The 26278-nt window shown below is 32.2% G+C and overlaps 1 protein-coding gene across 2 annotated transcripts; it reads left to right on the top strand.

Moving 5' to 3' along the window:
• The first annotated feature begins 120 nt into the window (after window positions 1–120).
• LOC135954645 (venom acid phosphatase Acph-1-like) lies at window positions 121–25008 on the top strand. Of its 2 annotated transcripts, none has more exons than XM_065504853.1 (7): window positions 121–315; window positions 21260–21358; window positions 22085–22168; window positions 22255–22413; window positions 22496–22681; window positions 24205–24546; window positions 24611–25008. In XM_065504853.1, exons 1-7 carry the CDS (start codon window positions 151–153, stop codon window positions 24794–24796), a joined length of 1221 nt encoding a protein of 406 aa, XP_065360925.1. In that variant the 5' UTR covers window positions 121–150; the 3' UTR covers window positions 24797–25008. The 2 variants fall into 2 exon arrangements, with proteins under 2 accessions (XP_065360925.1, XP_065360926.1); XM_065504854.1 differs by lacking the exon at window positions 121–315 and adding an exon at window positions 12127–12287.
• Window positions 25009–26278: the final 1270 nt, after the last annotated feature.

The following is a 26278-nucleotide window of genomic DNA, read 5'->3' as shown; positions in this document are numbered from 1 at the left end:
ATTAATACTAATACTAATTCTATTTTATAATTTGTTTAACTTAATTAAGTATATTATTTATTATTAATAATATAATTGTTGTTGTTATAAAATAAAAATAATAAAAAAAAATTATAAACATTTTGTTTATATAAAATACCTCTAATCATAATGTCGCGATCACATTTCTCTCGAAAACTTTGTCTCGTCATGACGGCCTCACTGGTGGTTATAACATTTTTTGTGGTGGGCTACTTTGGTTCTAGCGCCATCTCAGCACCCTTGTCAGCTTACGGAAGGGAGAGTGATCAGTCTACTTTGGAATTATTGCATGTGGTGAGTATTTATTTGAAAGAAAAAAAGAGTGCATTTCTAGTGTGAATTAGTTATAGTAAACAAAGTGAAGCTCATGTTTTTTTTTTTTTTTGTTTGTTAATAAAAAATATATAATAATTCACTGATAACTTATTAATGTTTGGACTTGGAGTGTTATTTGTTTGTATTATTTTAATTAAATTATTGAATTTCCTTATCTATCTTGGTGATCTTGCTTTGTCAGCACTCACAAGTCTCGTGCCAATCATGTTTGAAAAAATAATTATTATTGTAAAGCAGCTGTTGATTAATAATTCTAGTCAGTCTTTATATGATATAGCATATATTTAGTTAATCGGTCAATTGTGCAAGAAAAAGTAAAAAGAAAAAATTATTGATTTAATTAAAAATAAAATTAATAATTTACAATAAAAAAAATTTAAATAAATTTGAAATTATTAAAGAATTAATAAATTAATTTTAAGGCTGTTTCTGAGTGTACAAAAAGTTAATCTAAACTCAAAAATTTCGCTTGAAATTAATCAAAAAAAAAAATCTAATTAAAATGAAACGCAAACTAAAAATTCCCAAACATTTAATCATATATACAATAAATTAATTGACATCATACTAGGAATTTTTTTTTTTAACAAAAAAACCGAGGTTGATTTGTTGAACTTGTTATCGAGAAAGCTGTCATTATTAACAATATAATCGTATAGCCTAATTACGTTTAAAAATGTGCCAAAATGTTTGTACTCTACAGCAATTCTGTGCAGTTGTTTATAACATCCAAAGCTAATGGACCAACACTTTTCTTAAATAATATCAAACGACTCTGTATAACTTTCTGAGGGGATTTAAAATTGTCCGTGCGACCGTCTGTCCATGTAAAGGTCGAAAAATTTGAAAACAATTTATTGGTATTTATAACTCCCAGAGCTAATGGTTCAATACTTTTCCTATATATACAAATCGTGTCTGAATAACTTTCTAAGTTCATTTAAAGATGTCCGTCCATTCGGTTGTTCGCTTGTCTGCCTGTTTGTCCACGATAGCTAAGTATCCAAAGCACAGACCACAATTTTGAAGGCAATTTAAAGACATTTGTGATGATGTTTTTAAAGCTTGAAAACTACTTGTTCAGCACTCACTAAAAATTATGCCAATCGATTCTGAATCACTCTTCAAATTGATTTAGCGATGTCCGTCCGTCCGTCTGGCTGTCTGTTTGTGCGGCCATGTAAATTTTGTATTCAAAGTACAGGTCGCAATTTTGTAGGAAATTTATACTGATGTTTATAACGCCCAAAACTAATGATCAAACACTCAATTTTGAATGTAAGAATTTAATTTAAGAATGTCCGTCCCTTCGTCCGTCCGGTTGTCTGTATGCCTATGTAAACTTTGTATTTACAGCACAGATTGTAATTTTTAAGGTAATTTAATGAAATTTAATTTGATAATTATAACAACCTAAATTAATACTCCAGCATTTTCATAATCTATACAAACCGGCTCCCAATCACTTTTTAAATTAATGTTTAAATGACCGTCCGTTCGTCCGTCTGGTTGTCTGTCTGTGAGTTCATGTAAATTTTGTATTCAAAGTACAGATCGAGATTTTGCAGGTACAAGTATTACATTTTGTAACAAATTTAATGAAATTTCTACTGGCGATTCCAGCACTCACCTTAGAATGTAACAGTTGACTTTAGATCTCTTTTCAATTTAATTTAAGAATGTCCGTCCGTCAGTCCGTCCTTCCAGTTGTCTGGTTTGTCATGGTTTTCAAAACACAGTTAATTTAATGAAATTTGAAGTAATGACGCCTGAAATTAGTGTTCCTGCACTTTTATAATCTGCACCAAATTTGTAGCAAATTTAATAATGCTTATACTGGTGAGTTTATCGCTCATGTAGCAAATTTAATAATGCTTATACTGGTGAGTTTATCGCTCACTGTTGAATGTAAAAATTAACTCTAAATCGTTTTTGGATTTAATTTAACAATGTCCTTCAGTTTGTCCGTCCGTTTGTCGGTATGGCTATGTAAACTTTGTATTCAAAGAACAGTTCAAAATTTTTAAGACAATTTAATGAAATTTGAAGTGATAATTATAACGGCAGAAATAAGTGTTCCTGCACTTTCATAATCTATACCAACCGACTCTGACTCACTTTCTAAGTGGATTGGTAAATATCCATCCGTCCGTCCGTTTGATTGTCTGTCTGTGAATTCATATAAATTTTGTATTCAAAGTACTAATCGAGATTTTGCAGGAAAAGGTAAAGGCAGAAAACTTTGTAGAAAATTTAATAACACTTATACTGGTGAGTCTAGCGGTCAGCTTTGAATATAAAAACTAACTCTAAATCGCTTTTGTATTTAATTTAACAATGTCCTTCAGTTTGTCCGTCCGCTTGTTTCAGTTTGTCCGTCCGCTTGTCTGAATGTCTATGTAAAATTTGTATTAAAAGCACAAATAGCAATTTTTAAGGCAATTTAGAGAAATTGGATTTGATTATTATAACACCCTAAATTAATGCTTCAAAACTTTCTTTAGTACCCTGTAAAATTAGAATTCATCGTGTTTATTTACCTCGTCCAAATTCTTTTTTTTACCCCCTAACACTTGTTGGTCTCATTGCTTTTTGTTTATATCATTCACGTGCTGTATGACAACATATGCTAATAAGAGAAGCTATAAAACTAAAAAAAACCTTGTAAAAAATTATAATTTTTTGCTACTGCGTTTCTTGTATGGGAGATCCACCGTCTATACTCATTCTATCTAAGTAAAACAATTGGTCTCATGCCAATTTTGCTAATGAACTTGTATCACAAAAATGTGTGCCGCTTGTTTAATATTTGAGCTATTAAATCATTGACTCTCAAAATGTCACTCCATATATACTTTTTACTTGCTTATCACCTTCATTGTTTTAAATTTCTCCTTAGTAAATATTTATAGTTAAGCGTAAGAATAGTTAAGAGAATGGTAAAAATATGTATGTAAGAATGTAAAATATGTAATAAGAATCTATATATAAAGAGTGACTGAAAATAGTTGGCTCTTTTCCGTTGTGTACCTATCGATCAGTTAAAATTTTTATGTAACACTAGTTAACAAGGCTTTTGTTCATGATGTGAAACATACTCATATGGATTTGTTACTAGAACAGAACTAGAACAGAACTAGAACAGAACTAGAACAGAACTAGAACAGAACTAGAACAGAACTAGAACAGAACTAGAACAGAACTAGAACAGAACTAGAACAGAACTAGAACAGAACTAGAACAGAACTAGAACAGAACTAGAACAGAACTAGAACAGAACTAGAACAGAACTAGAACAGAACTAGAACAGAACTAGAACAGAACTAGAACAGAACTAGAACAGAACTAGAACAGAACTAGAACAGAACTAGAACAGAACTAGAACAGAACTAGAACAGAACTAGAACAGAACTAGAACAGAACTAGAACAGAACTAGAACAGAACTAGAACAGAACTAGAACAGAACTAGAACAGAACTAGAACAGAACTAGAACAGAACTAGAACAGAACTAGAACAGAACTAGAACAGAACTAGAACAGAACTAGAACAGAACTAGAACAGAACTAGAACAGAACTAGAACAGAACTAGAACAGAACTAGAACAGAACTAGAACAGAACTAGAACAGAACTAGAACAGAACTAGAACAGAACTAGAACAGAACTAGAACAGAACTAGAACAGAACTAGAACAGAACTAGAACAGAACTAGAACAGAACTAGAACAGAACTAGAACAGAACTAGAACAGAACTAGAACAGAACTAGAACAGAACTAGAACAGAACTAGAACAGAACTAGAACAGAACTAGAACAGAACTAGAACAGAACTAGAACAGAACTAGAACAGAACTAGAACAGAACTAGAACAGAACTAGAACAGAACTAGAACAGAACTAGAACAGAACTAGAACAGAACTAGAACAGAACTAGAACAGAACTAGAACAGAACTAGAACAGAACTAGAACAGAACTAGAACAGAACTAGAACAGAACTAGAACAGAACTAGAACAGAACTAGAACAGAACTAGAACAGAACTAGAACAGAACTAGAACAGAACTAGAACAGAACTAGAACAGAACTAGAACAGAACTAGAACAGAACTAGAACAGAACTAGAACAGAACTAGAACAGAACTAGAACAGAACTAGAACAGAACTAGAACAGAACTAGAACAGAACTAGAACAGAACTAGAACAGAACTAGAACAGAACTAGAACAGAACTAGAACAGAACTAGAACAGAACTAGAACAGAACTAGAACAGAACTAGAACAGAACTAGAACAGAACTAGAACAGAACTAGAACAGAACTAGAACAGAACTAGAACAGAACTAGAACAGAACTAGAACAGAACTAGAACAGAACTAGAACAGAACTAGAACAGAACTAGAACAGAACTAGAACAGAACTAGAACAGAACTAGAACAGAACTAGAACAGAACTAGAACAGAACTAGAACAGAACTAGAACAGAACTAGAACAGAACTAGAACAGAACTAGAACAGAACTAGAACAGAACTAGAACAGAACTAGAACAGAACTAGAACAGAACTAGAACAGAACTAGAACAGAACTAGAACAGAACTAGAACAGAACTAGAACAGAACTAGAACAGAACTAGAACAGAACTAGAACAGAACTAGAACAGAACTAGAACAGAACTAGAACAGAACTAGAACAGAACTAGAACAGAACTAGAACAGAACTAGAACAGAACTAGAACAGAACTAGAACAGAACTAGAACAGAACTAGAACAGAACTAGAACAGAACTAGAACAGAACTAGAACAGAACTAGAACAGAACTAGAACAGAACTAGAACAGAACTAGAACAGAACTAGAACAGAACTAGAACAGAACTAGAACAGAACTAGAACAGAACTAGAACAGAACTAGAACAGAACTAGAACAGAACTAGAACAGAACTAGAACAGAACTAGAACAGAACTAGAACAGAACTAGAACAGAACTAGAACAGAACTAGAACAGAACTAGAACAGAACTAGAACAGAACTAGAACAGAACTAGAACAGAACTAGAACAGAACTAGAACAGAACTAGAACAGAACTAGAACAGAACTAGAACAGAACTAGAACAGAACTAGAACAGAACTAGAACAGAACTAGAACAGAACTAGAACAGAACTAGAACAGAACTAGAACAGAACTAGAACAGAACTAGAACAGAACTAGAACAGAACTAGAACAGAACTAGAACAGAACTAGAACAGAACTAGAACAGAACTAGAACAGAACTAGAACAGAACTAGAACAGAACTAGAACAGAACTAGAACAGAACTAGAACAGAACTAGAACAGAACTAGAACAGAACTAGAACAGAACTAGAACAGAACTAGAACAGAACTAGAACAGAACTAGAACAGAACTAGAACAGAACTAGAACAGAACTAGAACAGAACTAGAACAGAACTAGAACAGAACTAGAACAGAACTAGAACAGAACTAGAACAGAACTAGAACAGAACTAGAACAGAACTAGAACAGAACTAGAACAGAACTAGAACAGAACTAGAACAGAACTAGAACAGAACTAGAACAGAACTAGAACAGAACTAGAACAGAACTAGAACAGAACTAGAACAGAACTAGAACAGAACTAGAACAGAACTAGAACAGAACTAGAACAGAACTAGAACAGAACTAGAACAGAACTAGAACAGAACTAGAACAGAACTAGAACAGAACTAGAACAGAACTAGAACAGAACTAGAACAGAACTAGAACAGAACTAGAACAGAACTAGAACAGAACTAGAACAGAACTAGAACAGAACTAGAACAGAACTAGAACAGAACTAGAACAGAACTAGAACAGAACTAGAACAGAACTAGAACAGAACTAGAACAGAACTAGAACAGAACTAGAACAGAACTAGAACAGAACTAGAACAGAACTAGAACAGAACTAGAACAGAACTAGAACAGAACTAGAACAGAACTAGAACAGAACTAGAACAGAACTAGAACAGAACTAGAACAGAACTAGAACAGAACTAGAACAGAACTAGAACAGAACTAGAACAGAACTAGAACAGAACTAGAACAGAACTAGAACAGAACTAGAACAGAACTAGAACAGAACTAGAACAGAACTAGAACAGAACTAGAACAGAACTAGAACAGAACTAGAACAGAACTAGAACAGAACTAGAACAGAACTAGAACAGAACTAGAACAGAACTAGAACAGAACTAGAACAGAACTAGAACAGAACTAGAACAGAACTAGAACAGAACTAGAACAGAACTAGAACAGAACTAGAACAGAACTAGAACAGAACTAGAACAGAACTAGAACAGAACTAGAACAGAACTAGAACAGAACTAGAACAGAACTAGAACAGAACTAGAACAGAACTAGAACAGAACTAGAACAGAACTAGAACAGAACTAGAACAGAACTAGAACAGAACTAGAACAGAACTAGAACAGAACTAGAACAGAACTAGAACAGAACTAGAACAGAACTAGAACAGAACTAGAACAGAACTAGAACAGAACTAGAACAGAACTAGAACAGAACTAGAACAGAACTAGAACAGAACTAGAACAGAACTAGAACAGAACTAGAACAGAACTAGAACAGAACTAGAACAGAACTAGAACAGAACTAGAACAGAACTAGAACAGAACTAGAACAGAACTAGAACAGAACTAGAACAGAACTAGAACAGAACTAGAACAGAACTAGAACAGAACTAGAACAGAACTAGAACAGAACTAGAACAGAACTAGAACAGAACTAGAACAGAACTAGAACAGAACTAGAACAGAACTAGAACAGAACTAGAACAGAACTAGAACAGAACTAGAACAGAACTAGAACAGAACTAGAACAGAACTAGAACAGAACTAGAACAGAACTAGAACAGAACTAGAACAGAACTAGAACAGAACTAGAACAGAACTAGAACAGAACTAGAACAGAACTAGAACAGAACTAGAACAGAACTAGAACAGAACTAGAACAGAACTAGAACAGAACTAGAACAGAACTAGAACAGAACTAGAACAGAACTAGAACAGAACTAGAACAGAACTAGAACAGAACTAGAACAGAACTAGAACAGAACTAGAACAGAACTAGAACAGAACTAGAACAGAACTAGAACAGAACTAGAACAGAACTAGAACAGAACTAGAACAGAACTAGAACAGAACTAGAACAGAACTAGAACAGAACTAGAACAGAACTAGAACAGAACTAGAACAGAACTAGAACAGAACTAGAACAGAACTAGAACAGAACTAGAACAGAACTAGAACAGAACTAGAACAGAACTAGAACAGAACTAGAACAGAACTAGAACAGAACTAGAACAGAACTAGAACAGAACTAGAACAGAACTAGAACAGAACTAGAACAGAACTAGAACAGAACTAGAACAGAACTAGAACAGAACTAGAACAGAACTAGAACAGAACTAGAACAGAACTAGAACAGAACTAGAACAGAACTAGAACAGAACTAGAACAGAACTAGAACAGAACTAGAACAGAACTAGAACAGAACTAGAACAGAACTAGAACAGAACTAGAACAGAACTAGAACAGAACTAGAACAGAACTAGAACAGAACTAGAACAGAACTAGAACAGAACTAGAACAGAACTAGAACAGAACTAGAACAGAACTAGAACAGAACTAGAACAGAACTAGAACAGAACTAGAACAGAACTAGAACAGAACTAGAACAGAACTAGAACAGAACTAGAACAGAACTAGAACAGAACTAGAACAGAACTAGAACAGAACTAGAACAGAACTAGAACAGAACTAGAACAGAACTAGAACAGAACTAGAACAGAACTAGAACAGAACTAGAACAGAACTAGAACAGAACTAGAACAGAACTAGAACAGAACTAGAACAGAACTAGAACAGAACTAGAACAGAACTAGAACAGAACTAGAACAGAACTAGAACAGAACTAGAACAGAACTAGAACAGAACTAGAACAGAACTAGAACAGAACTAGAACAGAACTAGAACAGAACTAGAACAGAACTAGAACAGAACTAGAACAGAACTAGAACAGAACTAGAACAGAACTAGAACAGAACTAGAACAGAACTAGAACAGAACTAGAACAGAACTAGAACAGAACTAGAACAGAACTAGAACAGAACTAGAACAGAACTAGAACAGAACTAGAACAGAACTAGAACAGAACTAGAACAGAACTAGAACAGAACTAGAACAGAACTAGAACAGAACTAGAACAGAACTAGAACAGAACTAGAACAGAACTAGAACAGAACTAGAACAGAACTAGAACAGAACTAGAACAGAACTAGAACAGAACTAGAACAGAACTAGAACAGAACTAGAACAGAACTAGAACAGAACTAGAACAGAACTAGAACAGAACTAGAACAGAACTAGAACAGAACTAGAACAGAACTAGAACAGAACTAGAACAGAACTAGAACAGAACTAGAACAGAACTAGAACAGAACTAGAACAGAACTAGAACAGAACTAGAACAGAACTAGAACAGAACTAGAACAGAACTAGAACAGAACTAGAACAGAACTAGAACAGAACTAGAACAGAACTAGAACAGAACTAGAACAGAACTAGAACAGAACTAGAACAGAACTAGAACAGAACTAGAACAGAACTAGAACAGAACTAGAACAGAACTAGAACAGAACTAGAACAGAACTAGAACAGAACTAGAACAGAACTAGAACAGAACTAGAACAGAACTAGAACAGAACTAGAACAGAACTAGAACAGAACTAGAACAGAACTAGAACAGAACTAGAACAGAACTAGAACAGAACTAGAACAGAACTAGAACAGAACTAGAACAGAACTAGAACAGAACTAGAACAGAACTAGAACAGAACTAGAACAGAACTAGAACAGAACTAGAACAGAACTAGAACAGAACTAGAACAGAACTAGAACAGAACTAGAACAGAACTAGAACAGAACTAGAACAGAACTAGAACAGAACTAGAACAGAACTAGAACAGAACTAGAACAGAACTAGAACAGAACTAGAACAGAACTAGAACAGAACTAGAACAGAACTAGAACAGAACTAGAACAGAACTAGAACAGAACTAGAACAGAACTAGAACAGAACTAGAACAGAACTAGAACAGAACTAGAACAGAACTAGAACAGAACTAGAACAGAACTAGAACAGAACTAGAACAGAACTAGAACAGAACTAGAACAGAACTAGAACAGAACTAGAACAGAACTAGAACAGAACTAGAACAGAACTAGAACAGAACTAGAACAGAACTAGAACAGAACTAGAACAGAACTAGAACAGAACTAGAACAGAACTAGAACAGAACTAGAACAGAACTAGAACAGAACTAGAACAGAACTAGAACAGAACTAGAACAGAACTAGAACAGAACTAGAACAGAACTAGAACAGAACTAGAACAGAACTAGAACAGAACTAGAACAGAACTAGAACAGAACTAGAACAGAACTAGAACAGAACTAGAACAGAACTAGAACAGAACTAGAACAGAACTAGAACAGAACTAGAACAGAACTAGAACAGAACTAGAACAGAACTAGAACAGAACTAGAACAGAACTAGAACAGAACTAGAACAGAACTAGAACAGAACTAGAACAGAACTAGAACAGAACTAGAACAGAACTAGAACAGAACTAGAACAGAACTAGAACAGAACTAGAACAGAACTAGAACAGAACTAGAACAGAACTAGAACAGAACTAGAACAGAACTAGAACAGAACTAGAACAGAACTAGAACAGAACTAGAACAGAACTAGAACAGAACTAGAACAGAACTAGAACAGAACTAGAACAGAACTAGAACAGAACTAGAACAGAACTAGAACAGAACTAGAACAGAACTAGAACAGAACTAGAACAGAACTAGAACAGAACTAGAACAGAACTAGAACAGAACTAGAACAGAACTAGAACAGAACTAGAACAGAACTAGAACAGAACTAGAACAGAACTAGAACAGAACTAGAACAGAACTAGAACAGAACTAGAACAGAACTAGAACAGAACTAGAACAGAACTAGAACAGAACTAGAACAGAACTAGAACAGAACTAGAACAGAACTAGAACAGAACTAGAACAGAACTAGAACAGAACTAGAACAGAACTAGAACAGAACTAGAACAGAACTAGAACAGAACTAGAACAGAACTAGAACAGAACTAGAACAGAACTAGAACAGAACTAGAACAGAACTAGAACAGAACTAGAACAGAACTAGAACAGAACTAGAACAGAACTAGAACAGAACTAGAACAGAACTAGAACAGAACTAGAACAGAACTAGAACAGAACTAGAACAGAACTAGAACAGAACTAGAACAGAACTAGAACAGAACTAGAACAGAACTAGAACAGAACTAGAACAGAACTAGAACAGAACTAGAACAGAACTAGAACAGAACTAGAACAGAACTAGAACAGAACTAGAACAGAACTAGAACAGAACTAGAACAGAACTAGAACAGAACTAGAACAGAACTAGAACAGAACTAGAACAGAACTAGAACAGAACTAGAACAGAACTAGAACAGAACTAGAACAGAACTAGAACAGAACTAGAACAGAACTAGAACAGAACTAGAACAGAACTAGAACAGAACTAGAACAGAACTAGAACAGAACTAGAACAGAACTAGAACAGAACTAGAACAGAACTAGAACAGAACTAGAACAGAACTAGAACAGAACTAGAACAGAACTAGAACAGAACTAGAACAGAACTAGAACAGAACTAGAACAGAACTAGAACAGAACTAGAACAGAACTAGAACAGAACTAGAACAGAACTAGAACAGAACTAGAACAGAACTAGAACAGAACTAGAACAGAACTAGAACAGAACTAGAACAGAACTAGAACAGAACTAGAACAGAACTAGAACAGAACTAGAACAGAACTAGAACAGAACTAGAACAGAACTAGAACAGAACTAGAACAGAACTAGAACAGAACTAGAACAGAACTAGAACAGAACTAGAACAGAACTAGAACAGAACTAGAACAGAACTAGAACAGAACTAGAACAGAACTAGAACAGAACTAGAACAGAACTAGAACAGAACTAGAACAGAACTAGAACAGAACTAGAACAGAACTAGAACAGAACTAGAACAGAACTAGAACAGAACTAGAACAGAACTAGAACAGAACTAGAACAGAACTAGAACAGAACTAGAACAGAACTAGAACAGAACTAGAACAGAACTAGAACAGAACTAGAACAGAACTAGAACAGAACTAGAACAGAACTAGAACAGAACTAGAACAGAACTAGAACAGAACTAGAACAGAACTAGAACAGAACTAGAACAGAACTAGAACAGAACTAGAACAGAACTAGAACAGAACTAGAACAGAACTAGAACATAACTAGAACATAACTAGAACAGAACTAGAACAGAACTAGAACATAACTAGAACAGAACTAGAACAGAACTAGAACAGAACTAGAACAGAACTAGAACAGAACTAGAACAGATTAGATTTGATTTCAAACTCTTTTTAAATCTCATACACTTTGTAAACATTATGTTTCATATCTTTACAGCCACCCTGTTGTAAAACTGTCTTTTTGCACTTGTTCAAATAAATGTTAAGAATTTTATTATATTTATCACATTTATTGTGCGTTTTATTTTCTTTTGCTTATGAAAAAACAAACTCTTTCTTTTATTTAAATGCATAAATACACATAAAATATCTGAAATCTTTAAAAAGTATCAACATTTACTTTAAAAACTTTACTCAGTCATGACGTTTCTGTGCTCGGTGTCGGTATTTAAATTGGTGTTATTTTTGTTATATTTCGGTTTAAGCGTTATAGCGGCTTTACCTCTGGAGACGTTTAAGGGCAGCAAGGAGCCTTCAACAACATTGGAATTGTTACATGTGGTGGGTTAAAGAAAACTATTGTAATAAAAATAAAATATTTTAAAGTGCATATAAAATTAATAGGAGTCAAAAATAATTGTGAAAATATTAATTTGTTGACAAACCAAGAAATTCGATTTAAAAGTGCCTTTAAAAGGAAAATATATATTTGGTTTTTATACTGTTGCAACATTTAAAATTGCCGCTTTCGCTTGCATTAAAAAGCTCAAACATATGAGCTTTTACGTTTTGTATACAACCTTATTCAATTAACACATATTCCTTAGCTGTTTTAGTTTGTAAATTGTGTCTCAATTTTTAATTAGACTTAGAGTCTAGACTTTGTCCTTCCCATTTGCTGTAATACTAATTTTATTTTCCGCATGGAAGTAGTGTATTTTTTATGGATAAATTTAATTAAAACATGTCAATTAAAATCATTTGTAGGTAAATATTAGGGTTATAAAAAAAATTTGGTTACAAAAGAAACAGGTATTTGAAAATATTCTATAATTTCCTTGACTAATACTTTTTATTTTCAAATAAAAGCTTTTTTATTATAAATTACAATTTTTATTTTTATATAAACCTCTTTTTTTTTTTTAATAAAACAGTTTTTTTCCAAAAAGTTTCTCCAAAAATATTTTTATAAGCAAAAAGCAATGACGCAATACAATGTTTTTCCACAAAAAAAAGCTGAGCTTTTTCTCAAAAAATTAATTTTATCATATAAAAATGATTCCAAAATAAAAAACATAGAAAAGCTTTTTCAGAAAACAGTTGCTTTTTGTAAAGATTTTTCACAAATATTCGATTTTATCATTGAAAAGTTTTTTTTTTTCAAAAACCAGCTCTTTTCATTAAAGATTTCAACAAATACCGATTTGATATAAAAGCTTTTCTAAAGTTTTTTTCAGAAAGTAGCTGAAAAACACTAAATATTTAAAAGCTTTCTTAAAGTTTTTTTAAGAAAGTAGCTGAAAAAAAAACTTTTTTATAAAATAATATAAAAGAACTTTCTAACCAAAAAATATGTAGAATCATATAAAGTTTTTTTTTCAGAAAGTAGCTGAAAAACGCTTAGATATTTAAAAAAGCTTTTTTATAACCAAAAAATATGTAGAAGCAAAATTTAAATAGGTTTTTCATAAAATCATTTAAATTGATTTTTGATAATTTGATATTATCATATAAAAGCTTTTTCATCAAAAACATAATAAAAAAGCTTTTGAAGAAAACTGTGTTTTCAATAAAAAAAAACTTTTTTTATTTATTTTCATCACATAAAAGCTCAAAAAAATTATAAAAAATATTTTTTCTTTGTAAAAAACTCTTGTCATAAAAAAAAAGCTTTTCGGTTTACTGAAAGAAGCCTTTTTTAAGTTTAATATTTACTAACATTTATTTAGTGATTCCTCCTTATTTGAAAACTTGTTGAATTGACTGGTTTGTTTGAAATTATTCACTTCAAAATCTTATGCATAACCCTAATACTATGTACTTAGCTGGCATTTGTAAATGAGAGTGTAACTAGAGCTTTGTTTATTTATACTCGTATCAATCACGTGTGCGTCAGACAGATAGATAGACAGACAGCCAGCATATAAATTGTGTGTTAAAATGTTTAAAAACTAAAACGCTTCATTAAACAAAATATTAATTTGTTGTTGTTATTGGAATTGCTTAACAGTGGGATCAAAAATGAGCTAAAAACTGAGTAATTTTGAAATTGATTCAAAAATATTTTGAATATTAAACTAAACTTTTGGGTATTTGAAATAGTAATAGAGGAGACATTTCGGAATGTTGAAGAGGTATGATGTTTAAACACTTTACACAATGACCTCTTCAAACTAAAAAATTCTTTTTTTTGTGGGATAAATATTTTAAAAGATTTTCTACATCGTCTATTAATATTTCTAGTTATAAGCAGGAGAAGTTCCACATTAATAACATATTTTAATCGAAACCACTGTGCCTAGCAGTAAATGCCTACGAATTTATAGTCAATAACTCCATTACTCTCCCATAATTTGTTTGTTCTCTTCAACATCCTAACACTCATTAATTTTCATACTCCAATCTACACTAACCACCTTTTCGCCAGTCCCTCCACTGCCACCTTCACTTTAGTTCCCGTTTGTTGCAAAAAACACTAAATAAATTGAATTCATGAATTCATTTGCATTTATAGATTTTGATAACACACTCAAATTAAAATAAAATAAAACACCAACTAAATGTAAATGTAAAATAACTGAAAAAATCAAATGCAGAAAAAATTGTGCGTAACAAATCTATATAAAATGCAAATTAATGTGATGTTGCAAAAATATTTTAATTACAAACTGTTATCAAATTTTAAATAAATAATTATTATTTAACTTCTGCTGAAGTAATTTAATATAGAAATAATATTTTTTTTTTTATTTTGGCACATTTTGCTGATTGTATTTGTTTAAATTAGTAATTATTTTAATTTAAACTTAAATGGAAATACAGTGGGAGAATTAAGGAAGCGACAAAGATTATGTTAAAATTTATAGGGTAATTTTTAGCAAAAAGCTTTCCTTTTGTGAAAAAGCTTTTTTGGAATATCTTGATCATTCGCACATAACTGTTATTTATGATTTTCACCAGCAACATTCATGATAATGTAGCCGATGTAATATACTTTCTATAGGTCTTTAAGTTATCTAAGTATTCAGTTAGCTTAGACTTAGCTTTCACAACAAATCCTTATAATGTTCGGACTCTTGTTGTCCATTTCGATGTGTGTTTACTGTATTAACACATTTTTTTTTGTAATTACAGTAAAATTGTTATGTTATCAGCAAATATGTGAAACAAAACCAAAACCAATAACAACATAATTTCAGATCTAAATAATGAATTCATTAAGGTAGAATTTTAAACACTCTACAGAAAATTGCATCAAGACTCGGTCACTTAGAAATGTTTTTACAAATTTTCCATCGAAAATCGAGTCAAGACTCAGATTTTATCTAGTCATAGTCATAGTCTAGTCATAGTCTAGTCATAGTCTAGTCATAGTCTAGTCATAGTCTAGTCATAGTCTAGTCATAGTCTAGTCATAGTCTAGTCATAGTCTAGTCATAGTCTAGTCATAGTCTAGTCATAGTCTAGTCATAGTCTAGTCATAGTCTAGTCATAGTCTAGTCATAGTCTAGTCATAGTCTAGTCATAGTCTAGTCATAGTCTAGTCATAGTCTAGTCATAGTCTAGTCATAGTCTAGTCATAGTCTAGTCATAGTCTAGTCATAGTCTAGTCATAGTCTAGTCATAGTCTAGTCATAGTCTAGTCATAGTCTAGTCATAGTCTAGTCATAGTCTAGTCATAGTCTAGTCATAGTCTAGTCATAGTCTAGTCATAGTCTAGTCATAGTCTAGTCATAGTCTAGTCATAGTCTAGTCATAGTCTAGTCATAGTCTAGTCATAGTCTAGTCATAGTCTAGTCATAGTCTAGTCATAGTCTAGTCATAGTCTAGTCATAGTCTAGTCATAGTCTAGTCATAGTCTAGTCATAGTCTAGTCATAGTCTAGTCATAGTCTAGTCATAGTCTAGTCATAGTCTAGTCATAGTCTAGTCATAGTCTAGTCATAGTCTAGTCATAGTCTAGTCATAGTCTAGTCATAGTCTAGTCATAGTCTAGTCATAGTCTAGTCATAGTCTAGTCATAGTCTAGTCATAGTCTAGTCATAGTCTAGTCATAGTCTAGTCATAGTCTAGTCATAGTCTAGTCATAGTCTAGTCATAGTCTAGTCATAGTCTAGTCATAGTCTAGTCATAGTCTAGTCATAGTCTAGTCATAGTCTAGTCATAGTCTAGTCATAGTCTAGTCATAGTCTAGTCATAGTCTAGTCATAGTCTAGTCATAGTCTAGTCATAGTCTAGTCATAGTCTAGTCATAGTCTAGTCATAGTCTAGTCATAGTCTAGTCATAGTCTAGTCATAGTCTAGTCATAGTCTAGTCATAGTCTAGTCATAGTCTAGTCATAGTCTAGTCATAGTCTAGTCATAGTCTAGTCATAGTCTAGTCATAGTCTAGTCATAGTCTAGTCATAGTCTAGTCATAGTCTAGTCATAGTCTAGTCATAGTCTAGTCATAGTCTAGTCATAGTCTAGTCATAGTCTAGTCATAGTCTAGTCATAGTCTAGTCATAGTCTAGTCATAGTCTAGTCATAGTCTAGTCATAGTCTAGTCATAGTCTAGTCATAGTCTAGTCATAGTCTAGTCATAGTCTAGTCATAGTCTAGTCATAGTCTAGTCATAGTCTAGTCATAGTCTAGTCATAGTCTAGTCATAGTCTAGTCATAGTCTAGTCATAGTCTAGTCATAGTCTAGTCATAGTCTAGTCATAGTCTAGTCATAGTCTAGTCATAGTCTAGTCATAGTCTAGTCATAGTCTAGTCATAGTCTAGTCATAGTCTAGTCATAGTCTAGTCATAGTCTAGTCATAGTCTAGTCATAGTCTAGTCATAGTCTAGTCATAGTCTAGTCATAGTCTAGTCATAGTCTAGTCATAGTCTAGTCATAGTCTAGTCATAGTCTAGTCATAGTCTAGTCATAGTCTAGTCATAGTCTAGTCATAGTCTAGTCATAGTCTAGTCATAGTCTAGTCATAGTCTAGTCATAGTCTAGTCATAGTCTAGTCATAGTCTAGTCATAGTCTAGTCATAGTCTAGTCATAGTCTAGTCATAGTCTAGTCATAGTCTAGTCATAGTCTAGTCATAGTCTAGTCATAGTCTAGTCATAGTCTAGTCATAGTCTAGTCATAGTCTAGTCATAGTCTAGTCATAGTCTAGTCATAGTCTAGTCATAGTCTAGTCATAGTCTAGTCATAGTCTAGTCATAGTCTAGTCATAGTCTAGTCATAGTCTAGTCATAGTCTAGTCATAGTCTAGTCATAGTCTAGTCATAGTCTAGTCATAGTCTAGTCATAGTCTAGTCATAGTCTAGTCATAGTCTAGTCATAGTCTAGTCATAGTCTAGTCATAGTCTAGTCATAGTCTAGTCATAGTCTAGTCATAGTCTAGTCATAGTCTAGTCATAGTCTAGTCATAGTCTAGTCATAGTCTAGTCATAGTCTAGTCATAGTCTAGTCATAGTCTAGTCATAGTCTAGTCATAGTCTAGTCATAGTCTAGTCATAGTCTAGTCATAGTCTAGTCATAGTCTAGTCATAGTCTAGTCATAGTCTAGTCATAGTCTAGTCATAGTCTAGTCATAGTCTAGTCATAGTCTAGTCATAGTCTAGTCATAGTCTAGTCATAGTCTAGTCATAGTCTAGTCATAGTCTAGTCATAGTCTAGTCATAGTCTAGTCATAGTCTAGTCATAGTCTAGTCATAGTCTAGTCATAGTCTAGTCATAGTCTAGTCATAGTCTAGTCATAGTCTAGTCATAGTCTAGTCATAGTCTAGTCATAGTCTAGTCATAGTCTAGTCATAGTCTAGTCATAGTCTAGTCATAGTCTAGTCATAGTCTAGTCATAGTCTAGTCATAGTCTAGTCATAGTCTAGTCATAGTCTAGTCATAGTCTAGTCATAGTCTAGTCATAGTCTAGTCATAGTCTAGTCATAGTCTAGTCATAGTCTAGTCATAGTCTAGTCATAGTCTAGTCATAGTCTAGTCATAGTCTAGTCATAGTCTAGTCATAGTCTAGTCATAGTCTAGTCATAGTCTAGTCATAGTCTAGTCATAGTCTAGTCATAGTCTAGTCATAGTCTAGTCATAGTCTAGTCATAGTCTAGTCATAGTCTAGTCATAGTCTAGTCATAGTCTAGTCATAGTCTAGTCATAGTCTAGTCATAGTCTAGTCATAGTCTAGTCATAGTCTAGTCATAGTCTAGTCATAGTCTAGTCATAGTCTAGTCATAGTCTAGATACTATAAACTCTAGATTTCGCTTTAGGCTATAGTTTAGACTCTGCTATAGACTATAGTGACTATAGTCTAGTTTTTGCTATATACTCTGCTTTATATTATAGTCTAGACTCGTACAGACCGTATATTTGCAGGTTCTGCAAACATATGGCCAAACTGATATTATCCCTTGACTTAAAGAGCCTACAAGCAATGTTTATTATGTAGTCTCGTGCCAGATTGTATGCATCATAAATAATTCCCTGCTACATTGTAACGTCTGTGCAAAATTATAAATATTTATATGTAGCTTAAAATTTTATTTTTGGTTTGAAGCCGCCAACTTTTATACACATAAAATTGTTAAAAATTTTGCCACTCTTTTACAAATGTGACTTTGCAGTTAAATATTTAGAAAATATTATTTATGTTGCTTTATTTTTTAATATAAATTTAGCTAAACTTTTTGTTGGAAACATTTTCTTTCTTCCAGCAACAAGACAATGACACAGACACTGTCTAGTCAGGGATTGTTAAGTGGGGAAGCGTAGAAAAATAATAAATTCAATAATGTTTATTGTTATGACAAGAATGTGGCCTACAAAAAAATGGTAGAATAAACAGAAGGACAATAATAATTTTCTGGTTTAATAATTTATTTTAAAATTAATTCCCATGTTAAGTGTCTATTGAAAAGGATCAACAAGGATAATTTGTCATTTTCAACAAGATTTGTAATAAAGTGTCGTCTGCTTTGGATGAATAGATTAGGGTTTTTAATTAATCATAAGGGAAACCTAAAGAAAGAGAAAAACAATCATATGGTTCAAATATTTTTAAATTTTTCAAATTTAAGGCTCAAAATTTAAAATTTTGTATTTGCCTTTAATTTGTATATTTCAATTTTGTTTATATTTTTTTTTTTAATTTAAACCAGCATCAGCTGCTTTAATTTAGCAAATTTGTTTTAATTTGTTCATTTTTTATTGCTATTCACACCATATTTCAAAGCTGTTGTTTGTTTAACTTAATACTTTTTGACAAACAAATAATGTACTAAAACCCCAACAACAAATTGTATGGAACAAAAACAAAACCAAACTAAAGATTTTAATCAGAAATTGTTGTACAACTTGAAATTAAATATGTTGAAAGGTCAACACGAATTGTAGATACCCTGTGTTAAACAAAATTTTTATAAGTACTCTCCAAAACATTAAGAAAATATCAATTAATTGTGCTATAAATAACGATATTTTATTAGAATTAATTAATTAGTTAGAAACTGTATTAAATTTTATCGAAATAACTTAATTTATTTGTGGTTACTCATAATAATAATAAAAAGTAACCGCTTAATTTGTTTAATAAAAATAACATTTACTGAAAACTTTTTATTTAATTTTTTATTTAATAATTATGTTATAAAGAATAATGAAAATTCGTCAGTTTTTAAAGTGGTTACCTGTTATAATATAAAAAAGTAACTGGTTACTTATATGATTCTAACAAGAATTGTATACATTTTAATATTTACTGAAATCGTTTTGTTTAAATGACCATATTATAAAGAAATATGAAAAAAACTTCACATTTTTAAGTGGTTAACTGCTTTTAATATAAAAAAGTAACTGGTTACTTATACGATTCTATCAAATAATTGTTTACTTTTTAACTTGCACTGAAATATTTTTATTTAAATAACCATATTATAAAGAAATATCAAAAAACTTTAGTTTATAAAGTGGTTACCTTTCATAGTATAGACAAGTAATCGTTTACTTATATGATTCTAAAAAATAATTGTATACATTTTAAAACTTACTGAAATATTTTTATTTAAATAACCATATTCTAAACAAATATCTGTTTTTATAGTGGTTAAAATACTAAAGTTTTAAGAGGTTACTCTTATAATATTAACAAGTAACCGCTTAACTTGGCAGCTAAAAATAATATTTTGTAAAGTATATTTATTTGAATAATAATATTACTACGAAATAAAAGAAAGCTCCCGCTTTTCAAGTGGTTCTTGGCATTATATAAAAAAGTAACCGATTACTTTATGATTATAACCGATAACTTTTTTGATTTTATTAAAAAAAATTAATAAATTTTAAATTTCCTTGTTAGTAGCTGCAAAAAATTTCAAAAAATTATATAAATCAAATAGCTACTTGATATAATATACAAAAGTAACCGATTACTTAAAGTTTTGTATTTAATAATAGAAAATTGTGTGTGAATTGGTTCACAGACAAATTTTCTATAGAAAATTGTATGTGAATTGGTTCAGAGACAAAGTTTGTATAGAAAATTGTATGTGAATTGGTTCAGAGACAAATTTTCTATAGAAAATTGTATGTGAATTGGTTCACAGAAAAATTTTCTATAGAAAATTGTATGTGAATTGGTTCACAGAAAAATTTTCTATAGAAAATTGTATGTGAATTGGTTCACAGACAAATTTTCTATAGAAAATTGTATGTGAATTGGTTCACAGACAAATTTTCTATAGAAAATTGTAAGTGAATTGGTTCACAGACAAATTTTCTATAGAAAATTGTATGTGAATTGGTTCACAGACAAATTTTCTATAGAAAATTGTAAGTGAATTGGTTCACAGACAAATTTTCTATAGAAAATTGTATGTGAATTGGTTCACAGACAAATTTTCTATAGAAAATTGTATGTGAATTGGTTCACAGACAAATTTTCTATAGAAAATTGTATGTGAATTGGTCACACAGACAAGAAAATTGTATGTGAATTGGTTCACAGACACATTTTCTATAGAAAATTGTATAAATTTTAAATGTTGTCTCAGCCATTGATTTGTTTAACTGCAATTAGTAGAGCATTTCTTTGCAATCCCAACTACTACTTGTGGTTAAAAACAGTTCATTTATTCCCGAAAATATGAGCATTTATTTTTGTTGTTATCCTTGTAGCTCTGATTAAGCTTGCAACATGCTATGTATGTATGAAAACAAAAAAAAAAAAATTTGAATAAAATCTACTAGCAAGTAGCTAAAGTTTATTATTTTATGTTATTTTTTTGTAGAGAGTACAAGTAACATTAGTAATTTCATTTTGTAAATTGCAGGTATTTCGTCATGGACCACGTACACCTGCCGACACCTACCCAAATGATCCACATGTAAATCAAACATTTTACCCATATGGATGGGGACACATAACAAATGTAAGTAAAGTACTGAGTACAGAAAACAACAACAACAACAGCAGAGAAAGATGAAGTTTGTTGCAAGTTGTTTTATGTTTCTGTTTTTTTGTTATGTTGCAAATGCAACATTTAAAATAAATTGTTATGCAAATGCATGCATAAGTGTTTGTATGAGTGCAACTTTATGCTTACACACATACATATTTTTTAAACAATAAATGGCAACAACATTGCCACTAAAAGTGGCATGGTTGCAGTTGGTTGTTTAAGCTTTGCTTTATGCCATTGTTTGAGTGTGTAACAATTCCCTTGTAGAATTTATACTCATACATTTAAAGTTTTGTTTTTCACTTTGTGGTGAAAAATAAAAACTTTTTTTCTTCTTTGTAACGCAAAAAATATAACTTATTTTTTGGGGGAAATGTTTTTCCTTTTTCTTTTTTTTTTGTTGTTTTGTAATATTTTTTCATGTTGCTGCTGTCTGGTTGGTAACTGCTGCATTGTAATAAATCACTGTTGTTCACTGGTTTCTCTTACTTAAATTTGTGTGGCAACACTGATGATGTCTCGTTGCAACATACAAAAAAAAAAAAAAAAACACAAACCAACTACAAACAATTTCGTTGATGATGCGTATAATATTAATGTGGTATTGCATTGTTGTTGTTCCTGTTGATGTTGCATTTGTTGGCGGTTTTCTTGGTTTCACTTCTACTCCTCTCACTCTCTCAAACTCCCTTGAAGGCGGGCAAACGTGAATTATTTAACATTGGCACTTGGCTGCGAAAACGTTATAGCAGCTATTTCGATACCTACTATCAACCAGATGTAAGTTTTACATTACACTCTCATCTTCTGTAAAGAAGACAATTTATTAACTTATTAATATTAAATAATTACTTTTATCTTAATAGATGGTACATGCCCAGGCTACTGGTGTGACACGCACCCACATGTCCCTGCAAACGGTGCTGGCTAGCATGTTTCCACCCAAAAATACTGCCATGGAATGGAACTCTAAGTATAATTGGCAGCCAATTCCTGTATTCTCGCAGCCTTTAAATGAAGATACAGTAGGTTTTATTATTGTTAATAAACTCAACCCCATAAGAGGGAGAGAAAGCATAATAATTTATTTTACTTTAATTTTTAAAGCTTTTATTGGTACGCACCACTTGTCCCCGTTACTTTGAAGCTCTACACGAAACTTTAGACTCAGCGGCTGTTAAGGAAGAGATCAAACCATTTGAGTATATGTATTCAGAGTTGTCCGAATTGACTGGCATGAACTTTACAGAACCAGAGGATATACAGTCGCTGTATTTAACACTGTTGGCAGAGGTAAAAAGAAAACAATCGAAAGATAAAAAAAAACTTTACTTTGGAGCCAGAGTGAAGCATTATAGCCTATAGAATGTGCAATTTTCTATATAAAATTGTTCACTACAGAGCCTTAGTGAGACTTTTCTATAGAAAATTGTTCACTCCACAGCTAGATTGAGAATTTTCTATAGAAAATTGTTCATTCTACAGCCACAGTGGGAATTTTCTGAAGAAAATTTTTCACTCTACAGCTAGATTGAGAATTTTCTATTGAAATTTGGTCACTATACAGAGTGAGAATCTTCCATGGTAAATTGTTCACTCTACAGTCAGAGTGAGAATTTTCAATAGAAAATTGTTCACTCTACAGTCGAGTGGGAATTTTCAATAGAAAATTGTTCTCTCTTGAGCCACTCTTCAAGTTCTGTTCTAGTTCTGTTCTAGTTCTGTTCTAGTTCTGTTCTAGTTCTGTTCTAGTTCTGTTCTAGTTCTGTTCTAGTTCTGTTCTAGTTCTGTTCTAGTTCTGTTCTAGTTCTGTTCTAGTTCTGTTCTAGTTCTGTTCTAGTTCTGTTCTAGTTCTGTTCTAGTTCTGTTCTAGTTCTGTTCTAGTTCTGTTCTAGTTCTGTTCTAGTTCTGTTCTAGTTCTGTTCTAGTTCTGTTCTAGTTCTGTTCTAGTTCTGTTCTAGTTCTGTTCTAGTTCTGTTCTAGTTCTGTTCTAGTTCTGTTCTAGTTCTGTTCTAGTTCTGTTCTAGTTCTGTTCTAGTTCTGTTCTAGTTCTGTTCTAGTTCTGTTCTAGTTCTGTTCTAGTTCTGTTCTAGTTCTGTTCTAGTTCTGTTCTAGTTCTGTTCTAGTTCTGTTCTAGTTCTGTTCTAGTTCTGTTCTAGTTCTGTTCTAGTTCTGTTCTAGTTCTGTTCTAGTTCTGTTCTAGTTCTGTTCTAGTTCTGTTCTAGTTCTGTTCTAGTTCTGTTCTAGTTCTGTTCTAGTTCTGTTCTAGTTCTGTTCTAGTTCTGTTCTAGTTCTGTTCTAGTTCTGTTCTAGTTCTGTTCTAGTTCTGTTCTAGTTCTGTTCTAGTTCTGTTCTAGTTCTGTTCTAGTTCTGTTCTAGTTCTGTTCTAGTTCTGTTCTAGTTCTGTTCTAGTTCTGTTCTAGTTCTGTTCTAGTTCTGTTCTAGTTCTGTTCTAGTTCTGTTCTAGTTCTGTTCTAGTTCTGTTCTAGTTCTGTTCTAGTTCTGTTCTAGTTCTGTTCTAGTTCTGTTCTAGTTCTGTTCTAGTTCTGTTCTAGTTCTGTTCTAGTTCTGTTCTAGTTCTGTTCTAGTTCTGTTCTAGTTCTGTTCTAGTTCTGTTCTAGTTCTGTTCTAGTTCTGTTCTAGTTCTGTTCTAGTTCTGTTCTAGTTCTGTTCTAGTTCTGTTCTAGTTCTGTTCTAGTTCTGTTCTAGTTCTAGTTCTGTTCTAGTTCTGTTCTAGTTCTGTTCTAGTTCTGTTCTAGTTCTGTTCTAGTTCTATTCTTGTTCTGGGGAAAATTTTCATATTTTGCATTTTTTAGCAAGAATTTGGCCTTCAATTACCTTCCTGGACTAAGGGCTATTATCCCGAGAAAATGCAATTTTTGGCGGAACAAAGCTATTTGTACAATGTTTGGACTCCTGAGATGCAAAAAATAAAGGCTGGACCTTTTCTCACAAAAATGTTTAACGAAATGAAAGACAAAGCCAACAATAACCTAAAGCCAAAGTCTAGAAAGTTGTACATCTATACGGGACATGATTCCACTATAGTGAACATAATGGCGGCTTTAAAAATCTGGAAGAGACAATTGCCACGTTATTCGGCAATGACCATATTTGAATTGCATAAAAGTAAGGAAACCGGGGAACATTATGTGGAGGTGAGTATTTAATTTTAATATTAATTATAAAATGATTACAAATTAATGATTTGTTTTACTTAAGATCTACTTCAGAAACAATCCCAAGGACCAGGTTGAAAAACTGACTGTTCCCGGCTGTGAATTTCAATGTCCCTTGGAGAAACTTATTAAGTTGAGTGAGGAGGTGTTGATTGATAGTATGCAAGATGCAAATCGCTGTGCAGCCAGAAATGAAGCCTTTACAGAGCCTCCTTTAAGAGGACCTTAAGCTTTTGAATCTCATGTCTCAGGAAATAGTTTAAGTTTTTTCAGATTGCTGTTCTGATTTAAGTAGTTAAAAGTTGTACAGTTTTTATATTTTTGAAAATTTTTTAAATGAATTTTGGAGTTTTTTTTTAGAAATTTAAGTTTTAATTTAAGTGTAAATATGTTATAAATAAAAAAAGTGAGGCCTAATATTGAATTACATATTAAATGAAATGGAATTAAATTAGAAAATAATAAGTGGCTTAAAAGTTGCTTTAATGGCTGGTAAGTTATTATGATTCTTCTATGTTCCAATAAATGAACTTCCTTTCGTAGAGAATTCTACATAGAAACGAGACCTCCGTGATACAACAAAATACAGTGACTAACATGTGTTTTATTGTTGCTAGAGTTAGGTTTTTGACAACAGACTTAGAATTTGACAGTTGTGTTTTGCCTCTATGTAACCCCAGCTTCCTTTTTTCTTTGTTAGCTTCATTTAAAGTATTCATTCATCTTTTTTATTACATTTCAATGCCAAAATTTCTTATTATTTTGACACTTTTTCTTTCAATGTTGGTTTTTATGACAACAAAAAAGTAACGTTAAAAAACAGCCTTCTTTGAAAACTAATAATATGGTTAGTTGTGTGGAAAAATAAAAGAACAATTGAACCAAAAATATGTCTATATTTTCACTTAAGACGTGACTGTCTCATGCTCACATGTTTTGCGCTGAAAAGGATCAGATTCATCCTTAAGGAATTTTTGTCATTCCTCCTAAACTTTATTTGTTTTTTCTTTATTTTTTTGGCTGTAAAATGTGATATGATTGTAATAGTTTGTTCGGAATATAAAATTTATAGAAAAAAATACATATTTGTGTTTGCCAAAGCAATTGTTGTTAAATTTTTTTGTAACAAGCACATCCGGTACTTTTGGTATAGAACACATATACAGACAGTCATATAAAAAAGCGGAAGTTGTTGTCTATTTTGTGTAAATATGAAAGTGTATTTGTTCTATACAAGTGTCAAGTATCGAGATATTAATAAAACAAATATTGTTTAAATATAAAATACTTATGATAGAGAAATACTAGTTTCATTTTGTAGACAAAAAACATTTGACTAAGGGTTAATATGGGTTAAAGATATCTTGATTTTATTATAGTCGCGAGTATATAGTATAATTTGGACTGCATGGGCCCACCAGTCACGCGGTCAGGGTCCCCAAATTAGGACACCTCGGTATGTTAAATTTGTAAAACGATCGTATTTTTATACCCTCCACCACCATAAGTTGTGAATGAGGGTATATATAAGTTTGTCATTCCGTGAGAAATATTCATCTGAGACCCAACAAGTTCTAAGTCGATTGAGCCATGTCCGTCTGTCTGTCTGTGTAAAACACGCTCACGTCCAAAATAGGCAAACAAAATTGGTAGACTTGCAAAAAAAATGTTTATTGTTCTCCTAAGCAGTTTGGTATTGAAAATCAGCAAA

Source organism: Calliphora vicina, chromosome 3, assembly GCF_958450345.1.
Source record: "Calliphora vicina chromosome 3, idCalVici1.1, whole genome shotgun sequence".
Taxonomy (NCBI): Eukaryota; Metazoa; Arthropoda; class Insecta; order Diptera; family Calliphoridae; genus Calliphora; species Calliphora vicina.
Note: the sequence above shows the minus strand (reverse complement) of the source record. Positions and strands in the feature narration are given on the sequence as shown.